Source organism: Lathamus discolor, chromosome Z (assembly GCF_037157495.1).
Source record: "Lathamus discolor isolate bLatDis1 chromosome Z, bLatDis1.hap1, whole genome shotgun sequence".
NCBI lineage: Eukaryota > Metazoa > Chordata > Aves > Psittaciformes > Psittacidae > Lathamus > Lathamus discolor.
The window spans coordinates 64,900,175-64,912,408 of record NC_088909.1 but is presented as its reverse complement, the minus strand read 5'-3'; the positions used below and the strand labels follow the sequence as shown (position 1 = coordinate 64,912,408).

The 12,234-nt window shown below is 39.9% G+C and overlaps 1 protein-coding gene across 9 annotated transcripts in view; it reads left to right on the top strand.

Moving 5' to 3' along the window:
• SPIN1 (spindlin 1) overlaps positions 1–12,234 on the top strand; it is a 62,176-nt gene that overhangs the window by 27,063 nt on the left and 22,879 nt on the right. For 8 of the 9 annotated variants that reach the window (XM_065662064.1, XM_065662063.1, XM_065662058.1 and 5 more), the window contains exon 2: positions 2,578–2,803. In XM_065662064.1, coding sequence (XP_065518136.1) covers positions 2,752–2,803 — 52 coding nt within the window. In that variant the 5' untranslated portion in view covers positions 2,578–2,751. Of the gene's footprint in view, positions 1–1,835; positions 2,018–2,577; positions 2,804–12,234 lie in introns of those variants that run through there. The other variant, XM_065662061.1, reaches the window with a different exon arrangement.

The following is a 12,234-nucleotide window of genomic DNA, read 5'->3' as shown; positions in this document are numbered from 1 at the left end:
AAGGGACTGCAGGGTTGGACGAGGTATCGGTCAGTGCTCGGCTGGTGGGGAGTGGGGTGAGTTATCAGTCAGCTGGTGCTGAGGTGTTGTATTCTTTCCTCTTGTTATTTCCTTTATCATTATTATTATTGGTGGTAGCAGTGGTGATTTGTGTTATACCTTAGTTACTAAACTGTTCTTACCTCAACCCATGGGAGCTGCATTCTTTTCGATTCTCCTCTCCGTCCCTCCAGGAGCAGGGGGAGGGCAAGAAGTGGGGGAGTGAGTGGACGAGGTTTGTGGTTGGGTTTAAACCACGACAGTATGTCAGAAGCATGTTGTGCTTTCTACTTTGATGTGGAAAATTACATTCTTCAAGACTTGTAATGAAATTTTGTAATGAAAGGTTTTACATTCTGTGCAGTTTTTTGGTTTTTTTTTTTTTTTCTTGATAATTTTTCCATATTAAAGGCTTACTATGTTTGCATGCTGGCGTTAAACATGGTGTTTCTCATTCATCATGTTTAAGAATCCAGAATTTTACAGGATTTTAATTTGTTTTCCATCATGTGAAAAAGTCATCATGCTTTAAAAGTCAAGATATCCTCGAAGTATATAAGTTTATTTTCACAAAATAGGTTTTATCCCTTCTTACTAATATCTTCAGAACCATCAGTGTGCAACTTAAATGTAAATTCCATTAACAATAGTAGGTTTAGGAAAACTCAAGTTTCATTTGCTTTCAGTGAAAATCTTCAGTGAAGTTATGAACTAATAACGGTTATTGGCTTAGTTTCTAGAAAATCAGTTTGAACTGCTGAATCAGATTTTTACTTCATTAGCCTTGTGTTCTTTGGTCCTGAGGGCACAGTGAAACACTTCATTAAGTGCTAGCAAATGAATTATGACTTCAAAAGGATTAAGATTTGGTTTCCCTTTTTAGAGGTATGACTTCATATTTGTAGTGTAGTAATGACTGGGAACACGATTAAATAAAAGTTAACTGATAATCTTCATAAGCATACCTACTTAACAGTCAGTGCAACTACATAGTACTTCATATTTTTTCCATGAATTGCAGATGGGGGTGGGAATAGTATATAATAAATTCAGATGTTATAAAATATTTTCAGCTTCTTGAATAACAGGTCAGGGGTGTACTGCAAAAGGGCACGCTAGTTTCTAACTTTGAGGGCTTTTCATAGTTTGTGGTTTTGTGAAGGGGTTTTAGCTTATGGTTTTGAGGGTGTGGGGTTTTTGTTTTGGGTTTTTATTGTTTGTTTTGTGCCCTCTTTTTGTTTTGCTTATGGGTCTTTAAAGTGGAATAGTATAATACTATGTTACAGTTGATTCTTAACTAATAGCTCTCTTGGTGGAAAAAATGGGATCTCTCCTGTACACTTCTGCAGTGCCTGTGAGACTTGATATGATAGTATAATCGCAGCAGTGCTCTGAACTCAGAGTTTCTTTTCTGTGTGAATGTATTTTATCCATAGTAAAGTATTTTAGAGTTTAGTAGAAAAAACTTTGTTTTGTTCTAATAAAGTAGTCAGCAAGCTAATTGCTTCCTGTTACATCTTCAAGGGCTTTTTAAGAGTTGACTGTTGTCGTGGTGTCATTTAGTATTGTTATGTATACATTGGTAGATTTCTGGAAGAGATGACGTGTGGAAAAACTAATAATTTCCTGTAAATTAATTTTTTACTTTAATTTCACAAATTGTAACAAATTCCTGACTGTGAATGTCTGCTAGGTCTTCCAGACATAGTAGCAGTCTTCCTAAAAACTGCAAATTGCTAAAAGTTTGTCTCCTTACTGCTGTTTTTTCCTAGGATATTCCTGTGTCATTTCCTAGCAATTCCCCTGTACTGCTCTAACACTCCTGGAAGTTAATGGGTGTGATTCATGAGGGAATTGAAAAATGTGAGATGTAAATGCATTTTTCTGCAGAACAGTTTCACCATACCTCGAGGCATGTCCTGTACCTTCCCCTTATGCAGTAAGGCACAAGCATAAGGTACCCTTCTGTGTCACTCAGGTGGGTCACTAGTTAGGGGCATTCCTCTGGTTTTAAGCCCTGTATGAAAATGGACAGCAGGTTCCAGAACTGAAATGGAATTGGTGGTTTTGTTACCTTTTGTGTTGGATATTTTCAACAGACTGTTTTTGTTTGTTTGTTTGTTTTTTTTTAACTGACTTCTGCTCCTGGGTGTGAGAGTGTTTCATTTCAAATAAATGAAAGTAGTTGATTTGTATTTTACCTAAGATGAAGGTAGTACAGTTTCTTCTAAGCTAGTAGCCATTCTTCCCTGCACTAAGCTCAGTGGTTTTTAAAGAGGCTTTCCTTTCTGTAAGTGGTTGCCTTTGTGATACAGAACTTGCCTTATGAGTACGAAGGAAAAGCACCTCCCCTAGTATTTGTTTTGCTGTATTCTTGACTGTATTTGCTGTGTTTGCTGAATGTTCTCAGATTTATGGAATATGAGGGAACTTGGTTTTGAGTATGAAAACAAGCATTGAGAGTTAAAATATTTTTCTAACAAAGTCTCAAATCAAGTTACTTGTGCTTTATCTGGGTCTTTTTTTTTCTTTTTCCAGAGTACTGTAACTGAAAATAGATCTTCTGCATTTGAGGAAGGACAAATTCATGATTGAATGGTGGATTAATAAGTAGCTGTCTTCTTCCAAGAGTGAGAAGATACTCTGGGAGTTGGGAAGAACTGGATTTTCACCCTAGTCCAGCAGCTTTGCTGCTCACTTAAACACAGATGAATGAAGACCCCATTTGGAAAATCACCAGGTCAGCGGTCCAGAGCTGATGCAGGTGAGGTATTTTTCTGGGTGGTTTTGTCTGGTTTTAAAGGGTAAAAAGTGTTCTTACTTTATAGATTTTTTTTTTTTTTTTTTTAATATGCGTAAGGTTTTATGAAGGTGTTACCATTCCTGTCTTAGAAGAACATTTGCTTTTGTTATAGAAGCTGGTAAATTAAAAGGATATATGTAAACTTAATTTAGCAATACAAAAGTACAGAAGTGTTTAATATAGAATATTGAAGTTTTATTAGACTTGTAAGTTACATAAAGTTCTAAAAAGTAAAAACATCAGTGTAGGATTACGTTGGCATATCAAGGGGAGAATTTCTCCTCTTCATCAGAGAAGAGCTGGAACATAAACAGAAATTTATTCATATATTTACAAGTTAGAGTAAAGCTTCATGGTTTTATAGAAGCTGATCAGCTAATAATTGTAAAAGAGAATCTCTTGAAAACACACAAAAAAGGGTTGCTGCAGTGTGTGCTCTCTGAACTGAAATAGGTTAGTCAAGGTATTTGAAAGCAATTTTTTATTCAGACAAATGTAAAATATGTGTCAGTGTTTATCCTCTTATGACTAGGTAGGCTTTTTCAGAGTTCAGCAGCTTGAAGGGCTGATGAATCTCAGTCGGTCTTGTGTGCTCTGTGGTAAGGATTATCAGCATTGAGGCAAAAAAAGCATCAAGTGACCAGTGAAGAATTGTTCTGTAGGTTGATGCTTGGTTCTATACAAATTAAGACTCTGCCTTGGCTGTGCATTCTGCCTCAGTGTGTCAGGGAGTAGAACTTAGCATTTGCAAGGTAAGAATTCTACAGACCAGCAGTCTGAGAATGAAAAGGCTGATGAGCGCTGTTCAGTCATCCGTTTAATTATTTCATTTTTATTGAACTTGGGTAATGTAAATGATTTTGTATATTTAGTAATTTTTTTCTGCTCTAAAATTACTTCTGTAAGGGGGAAATGTCCTTCCTAGTTTCTGCTTCTGCAAAAGTCAGCGACCTGTGAGGCTAAAGATTTTGTAGACACATGATGTAGCATATTTGCTATCACCAGCCATTGTGAATTGGTACTTTCTAGCTGTTTCAAGAAACCAAGGAAATGTCATGTATAAAAGGGAGAGCTCAGTTAACTTTTAAAATACACAAGCAGTAGTCCACTCTAGTGCTTTCAAATACTCCTCCAAGTCATTGACAACTGAAGCAACTGATTCTGGATTTTTTTCTGAAACCCTCTGGAAACTTTCAAAACTGTTTACCTGTGATTAGCTTACATTAATGTTTAATTTGCTGCTCATTTGAAACATTTACTCATTTCAGAGGTAACATTTGCAAATATTTTTAATAAATAGTTTCAATGGAAAGAACCAGTACAAAGTCTAAATCATTTGGTTCAGTGAGTTTTCACTGTCAACTGATGCGTCATCCTTCCTCTTGACACTAGCAAAATACGTGTGGGAGTAGAATTGTATTTGTAAGAGAAAATCAAGGAGAGCAGGCTTGGGCCGGGTACTTAACTGAAGTCTTGTTGACTGCTAAGCATTAACTGAGCACTGTGCTAAAGTTCAAAGAATGCAGACACTAGGTTTTTAAGGCAACTGTTATGATAATTTTAATAACTTCAGCCTGACATGCAATGAACAACAAAACTACAGCGCAGATTTGAAGTGTCAGAACATGAAACTTATGCAAAGGGTAATTATGTAGTTAGATTGTTTTTTCTTAAAAAAATAATCCCAAGCCAAAACCCAAAAAAGCTAAGCTAGGAAATTTTACTTTAATATCTTGAAGAAAATTGCACTTTCTATTTGTTCTTTCCAAATAAGTATATACTGGTTTTTTTTAGTTGCATTTTCTATTATTTGTTCATGATATTTTTTGCTATAACTGGTGCCATGCCAAGTTGTCATTAAAACTGATACACAGATTTCCTTAGATGATTTTTTTTTTTTTGGGGGGGGGAGAGTATCCCAGATAAGTTACAATTTACCTTTTTCTTTGTAAAGTTCTTTAATCTTAACTGAGAAGTCTTTGTTTGGTTAATGTAGTATCACTGTTATTTAAACAGAAGCCATAAATCATACACATTTGGCGTCCCTCAACTCTTGGCATAGTTGTGGCCTAGGCAACTGCTGACTGCCCTGCTGTTACTGCTGCTGCTCCTCCTGATCATAGTTGGTGAGCCGAAGCTAGACAGTTTTTACTGCTTTTTGGGATGGTAAAAAAATGGGGGAAGATATGGAATTATTTACTGTTTATTTCTTTATTATGGATACGCATTAGGAAGGAGTGCAGCAGGCAGCATCATTAGGAGACTGTAGCCCATTCTGTAGTGAAGGTTGGGCACTGGACCTTTAAAGGCAGCTACTGAGCAAGCAGGACAGAATGTTTATCACAGTGGTACTTTCACTAATGGTCGAATTCTTCCTTTGAAAATAACAGCAAATGTAGTAATTGAGTTCATCAGTTTATAAAATGATTATTCTGGTGGCTGTAAAAGAGGTCTTGCAGTGAGACATAAATTAAGATCATAGTGAGTGGTTGTTTGGTCTTTCTTATTTTTTAAAAAGTATCTCTAGGAGAGAAAGCTGCAACCAAGTGAAGTGGCAGAATGGTTTAGGTGGCAACTCTCCTTCTGGATGACTGCATCTAAAGAGTTACAGTAAACGGCTCAATATCCAGCTGGAAACCAATAATGAGTGATGTCCCTCAAGGGTCAGTACTGGGACCAATACTGTTTAGTATCTTCATGAATGAAATAGTGGGATTAAGTGCACCCTCAGCAAATTAGCTGATGACACCAACCTGTGTGGTGCAGTCAGCATACCGGAGGGAAGGGATGCCATCCACAGGGGCCTTGACAGGCTTGAGACATGGGCCAGTGCAAACCTCTAAGTTCAACAAGACCAAGTGCAGGGCCCTTACCTGGGCAACATCTTTATTGATACTGGGGCAATCCCAATATCAGTACAGATGGGGACATAAATGGATTGAGGGTAGTTCTGCAGAAAAGGAGTTGGGGGTGCTGATGGATGAAAAGCTGGACTGAAGCCGGCAGTGGTCTCTCACAGCCCTGAAAGCCAAACTTACGCTGGGCTGCATCAAAAGAAGTGTGACCAGCAGGTCAAAGGAGGTGATTTCCTCTGCTCTGATGAGACCCCACCTGCAGTATTACGTTGAGCTCTGGGGCCCCCAGCAAAAGGGGAACGTGAACCTGCTTGAGTCCAGAGGAGGCCACAAAGATGCTCTGAATGCTGGAGCACCTCTCCTATGAGCACAGGCTGAGAGAGCTGGAGTTCTTCAGCCTGGAAGAGAGAAGGCTTCAGGGAGACCTATATATATATAAAGCCTGATACAGACCTCATAAGGAATCCATTTGATTGATGGAGAGAGAAAGCCAGGTCCTTTAGTGATATTACAGGTCATGATGGTTTTAAACAGAAAGACAGTAGATTTAGATTGAATATAAGGAAGAAATCTTTTACAGTGAGGGTAAAGACGCTGGAAGGTAAGGGTAAAGACGCAGTGAAGGTAAGATGCTGGAACAGGTTGTGCGGAGAAGTTGTAGGTGTCACATCATTGCAGGTGTTCAAGGTCAGGTTGAAATGGACTTTGGGCAACCTGGTGCAGTGAAGTCTCTTTCCCCAGTAGCAGGGCTGGATAAGGTGCTCTTGTGAGGATATCTTGAAGATATCATGAGTATCTGTGATTTGCTAGGACACTATAAAAAAGTCTTGTGCACTAACAATTTTTAAACAGTATTTGCTGTGCTTTACAGGATTATTGTATTTTGACATTTATTGCCTTCCTTTTTTAAAGATGGTTACCACTTCCAAGAAACGGCATGAACAAATAGTGTTTCAGAACAGCTAGATACTTAAAATGTAAAATAAGCTTTCTGAAGTCTTTTCTATAAAATCGCAATCATCTGTAGTAGATAATATAGCATTAGTATAGTCTTCCTATTATTCATTCTTCCTTCTGATTAAAATATATGGTGAAACACTGGAAATAATTTACGAACTATGTATTTGATCTGTTAATCATGTAAAAACGTGGGATGCTAGCAGGCTGTGTGTGTATACATATGTACAGACTGTATATACACACATATATACAGTAGAACTTCTACAGGCTACAAAAAAACTTGAGGTATAGATAAACTAGTGGTTGTGTCACATATGGGGCAAAATCATAGAATCACAGAATAGTTAGGGTTGGAAAGGACCTTAAGATCATCTGCTTCTAACCGCTCTGCCATGCGCAGTGACACCTCACACTAAACCATGTCACATGAGGCTCCATCCAGCCTTTTTGAACACTGCCAGGTAGGGAGCATTCACAACTTTCTTTGGTAGCCCACTCAAGTGCTTCACCACCCTCACAGTAAAGAACTTCCTCCTTTATATCTAACCTGAACTTCGCTTGTTTAAGTTTGAACCCATTACCCCTTGTCCTATCACTAAGTCCCTAATGAAGAGTCCCTCCCCAGCATCCCTGTAGGCCCCCTTCAGATACTAGAAGGCTGCTATGAGGTGTCCATGAAGTTTCTCTTCTCCAAGCTGAACAGACCCGACTTTCTCAGCCTGTCTTCATACGGGAGGTGCTCCAGTCCCCTGATCATCCTCGTGGCCCTCCTCTGGAGTTGTTCCAACAGCTCCATGTCCTTTTTATGTTGAGGACACCAGAACTGCACACAATACTCCAAGTGAGGTCTCACAAGAGCAGAGTAGAGGGGCAGGATCACCTCCTTCGACCTGTTGGTCGCACTCCTTTTGATGCAGCCCAGGATATGGTTGGCTTTCTGGGCTCTGAGTGCACACCGAAGCCAGCTCATGTTCAGTTTCTCATTGACCAGCACCCCCAAGTCCTTCTCCACAGGGCTGCTCTGAATCTCTTCTCTGCCCAACCTGTAGCTGTGCCTCCAACCCAGGTGTAGGACCTTGCACTTGGCATGGTTGAACTTCATAAGGTTGGCATCAGCCCACCTCACAAGCATGTCTTAAGTCCCTCTGGATGGCATTCCTTCCCTCCAGTGTATCAACCAAACCACACAGCTTGGTGTCATTGGCAAACTTGCTGAGCGTGGACTCAATCCCACTGTCCATGTCGCCAACAAAGATGTTGAACAGGATCCGTCCTAACACCAATCCCTGATGAACACCACTTGTTACTGGTCTCCAGCTGGACACTGAGCCATTGACCACAACTCTGCATGCAGCCGTCCAGCCAGTTCTTTATCCACTGAGTGGTCCATCTACCAAATTGATGTCTCTCCAATTCAGAGACAAGGATGTCGTGTGGGACAGTGTCAGATCCTTTGCGCAAGTCAAGGTAGATGACGTCAGCTGCTCTACCCTTCTCCATCAGTTCTGTAGCCCCATCACAGAAGGCCACCAAATCGGTCAGGCAGGATTTCTCCTTAGTGAAGCCATGCTGGCTATCACTAGCCACCTTGTTTTTCATGTGCTTTACAATGCTTTCCAGGAGAATCATAATTTTTCAGAAAATACAATTTTAAAAAATTAAAAAAAAAAAAATGAAAATAATGCATTATCAAAGTTTTCTACAGCTGACTTTGATTTTGTCTTCTTGTAGAGACAGCAGCATCAGCCAGCTGCTCCTCTGCGTGGCAGTGTGCCTGTCTCTCATTAGAGAGACTGATTATAGTGGATGGCTGTCTCCAGTATAAGGGAATACAATTTGGGCTTTTTGATTGGAGGTTTGTTTGTTTGGAGGGGTTTTTTGAATTTTTTCTTTTTTTTTTTTTTTTTAATTAACACTGTAGTACGGTTGGTTGTGAAATGAGTTGCAATTACCCTTATGTTTACACTTTCATTTGGCCTTTAGTCTAGTGTTCACCTGTTTAATGCTGTGTATTTACAAGCTTTTGCATTTGTTTCCCATTTAAAATTGTTGCACTATTGTCTTTGTGAACTAAGGAAAGAAATTCCACTCCTAGAAGTTACTTGGTTAGGATTGCAGTGAAATTGTTTTTGGCAGAGTCAGAATTAATTTTATCTCTGTACTTCGATTAAAAGAACTCTCTTACTTCTCCGAACTCTTTCAAGTTCAGGTTGGGCAATACTAGGTGAGTAGAAGCATACCAAAGAATTCTGTCCCTGAAAGTAATTCTGAAATAGCGTCCAGATGCAGAGTAATTTGTGTGGTATTACTGCTGTTCCCAGAGAAGATTCTGAAATATAACTTTAAAATATCCAGCTTTTGCTGCTTATTGTAAACATGGGATGTTCAGAGAGGTAAGCTAATGGTGCTGTTTTGAAAAGCCGGTCCAGTGTTCATGAATTGAATGGTGCTGTCTGATGTGACAACATCAGACAGCATAAAAACATTGCCAGTAGCTTTCTCTTGTCCTTCTCCCTATTCTCTCTGCTTATACCCTGCAGCTGAAGTGACATGTATACTTCCCTTGGAGTCAGCCTTATGGAAGAATGTTTTGGTGTGTCTTGACTTATCCCTTTTCTTTGTCTGGAGTAAAGTAGAAGTACTCAGAAACATTTCTAGTTTTGCTGTTAAATTCTGGGGATATGTAATGGGCAGCATAAATTGAGCCTCAAAAAACACAACAACCGCATGGCAGTTAAATGCTGAATTCTGTTGTTCTTGACGGGGAGTTGGAGTTTTGTGTTCACTTTCTATTGCAAAATATGTGTTTCTGTTCTTTTACATGACTGACTGAAACATAAGTATTTTCTCCTTCCTCAGATTCGTCAAAGTTTCAGTCTTCACTGGTTATTACAAAGATGACTAAAACTAATCCATTTACTTTGATTTTTGTTCAGTGTTAATTTTTCCTGTTTTTAAATTCAGGGCAGCTTATTTCCAGAGTATTTTGAGTGTTTTCTAAATTATGGAATGGAGTGTCTAGTTAAAACTTCTCTTTCCATACTTAAGAGGAGGTAAAGATTGCAGATTTAGACCCATTTGTCAGTGACATTCATGCTATATTAAGAATGTAATAACTCGGCTTTATTGTTCTCTAATTAATGTCGACATCTTTGAAGTCACATTACCACTTGTGACCAAACTGCTCGACCCCAAAACACTTTGTTTGCAGTTGTTTTTTCTCATGGCAGATTTGCATGAAGATACTGCTACCTTTGAAATGTTTGGGATTTTTTAAATGCCATTGTGCTTTGAACTGGACATATGATGCAGAATGACTCATGCTAATTAGGCTTTTTGTCCCAAGCTGTTAAGTTTAGTAGTGGAGGTTTCAGGAGAATTTATATGAGACGGTTACTGCTTTGTTGTGTTCTGCAGTGATTAGGTGAAGACGGAGATCGGTAGTATATGTGTTGGTTAAAAGTTAAATTAAAATTATCACAAAGAATATTTTAAATCATTAAAACATAGCAGTAAGACATCATTGGCATCACTTATTAAAATGTCATACATTTACAAATAAGTATAAAGAGACTCTGCAAGCCCTTGACAATTCTAAATTGTGAAAGAAGAGTCTTCTGCAGAGCTGGTTTCTTGCCATATAAAGGTAAGTTTCCTGTCTGATTTACTTTGTGGTAGCTTTACTACTTCCTTTAATTGTGCAAAAAGCAAAATATACAGAACTTAAGATATCCTCACATGTCAGAAGTATTTTCATATTTACATTTTGCTACTTATTCCTGTAGGGAAAAGAAAAATAGAACAGCATTTTGAAATACTTTAACTGTGAATTGTTTATAATGGGATTTTCCACTTTGAAAGGATAGTTTTTGCAGCCATTCAAAGAGTATGTTGTATTAGCTGCTTGAAAGATATGTTTTATCTTGGCAAGGGTCGGATGATATTGTGCAAGGAAGATGATGGTTATAGAGGTACTTTGGGGTCCACAGCTTTTCCTCTGTGTGACAGGGGCCGTTCAGCATACTTTTTGTATATTTGCTACTGGTGTCTGTTTGAATATACCATCTTTGTGCCATCTGTAGACTTCAGTGTAAACTTTAATTAGGGAAATGGTCTTTCACATGCTGCTGTTAAACAAAAGTGTATACATCTTACTGATGCAGTTTGGAGGGTTACAGCATTATGTAATTACGTATGTAAGAGGAATTAGAGATATGTACAAGAGGAATTAGAGATGTGCACACGTCTACAGGGGTATGATATAATGGGCATCACAGAAACATGGTGGGATGGTTCCTTTGACTGGAGTGTTGGAATGGAAGGTTACAGGCTCTTTAGAAAAGACAGGCCTGGCAGGCGGGGAGGGGGCGTCGCTATTTATGTTAGGGATAGGCTGGAGAGTATGGAACTCTCTGGGGACAGGTGAGCAGTTTACAGAGAGTTTGTGGGTCAGGGTTAAAGGGAAAACAGCTATGGGAGACGTTACTGTGGTGCTCTGTTACGGACCGCGTGATCAAGGAGAACCTGCGGATGAAGCACTCTGTAGACAGATAGGAAGAGCCTCACGCTCACAAACCCTTGTTCTCATGGGGGACTTCAACCACCCGTATATCTGTTGGAGCGACGGTACAGCCTGGCACAAGCACTCCAGGAGGTTCCTCGATTGTGTGGAAGACAACTTCCTTTTGTAAGTAATAGAGGAGTCGACAAGGAGAGGTGCCATGCTTGACCTCGTGCTCACCAACAGGGAAGGGCTTGTTGGAAATGTGATGCTCCAGGGCAGCCTTGGATGTAACGATTACGAGACGGTCAAATTTGAGATCCCCAGGACAGTGAGAAGAGCGTGCAGCAAGCTCACTGCCCTGGACTTCAACAGAGCAGACTTTGGCCTCTTCAGGAGCCTGCTTAGTAAGGTTCCATGGGATATAGCCCTGGAGGGCAGGGGGGCCCAAGACTGTTGGTTGATATTCAAGGAGCACCTGCTACAAGCTCAGGAGTGCTGCATCCCAATCAGAAGGAAGTGCAGCAGAAGGGCCAGGAGACCTCCTTGGATGGATAAGGAGCTGCTGAGGAAAATTCAAAGGAAAAAAGAGGCTTATAAAAAAAGGAAGCAAGGACAGGCGGCCTGGGTAGAGTACAGGGATGTTGTCCGGGAAGCTAGGGACCAGGTTAGGAAGGCTAAGGCCCAGTTAGAATTAAACTTGGCTAGAGATACGAAAGATAAGAGGAAGGGATTCTATAGGTACATAGAGAATAAAAAACAGACTCGGGACAACGTAGGCCCCATCCGGAAGCTCTCAGGAGAACTGGCTACGCAGGATTTAGAGAAGGCTGAGGTTCTGAATGAGTTTTTTGCCTCGGTCTTCACTGGCAAAGGCTCTGACCATGCCACCCAAGTCAGCAATTGTGAGAATGAAGACCTTGGGCCCACTGTAGGAGAGGATCTGGTTCGAGACCATCTAAAAAACCTGAACTTACACAAGTCCATGGGACCTGACGAAATCCATCCACGGGTCCTGAAGGAGCTGGCAAATGAAGTTGCTAAGCCACTGGCCATCATATTTGAAAAATCATGGC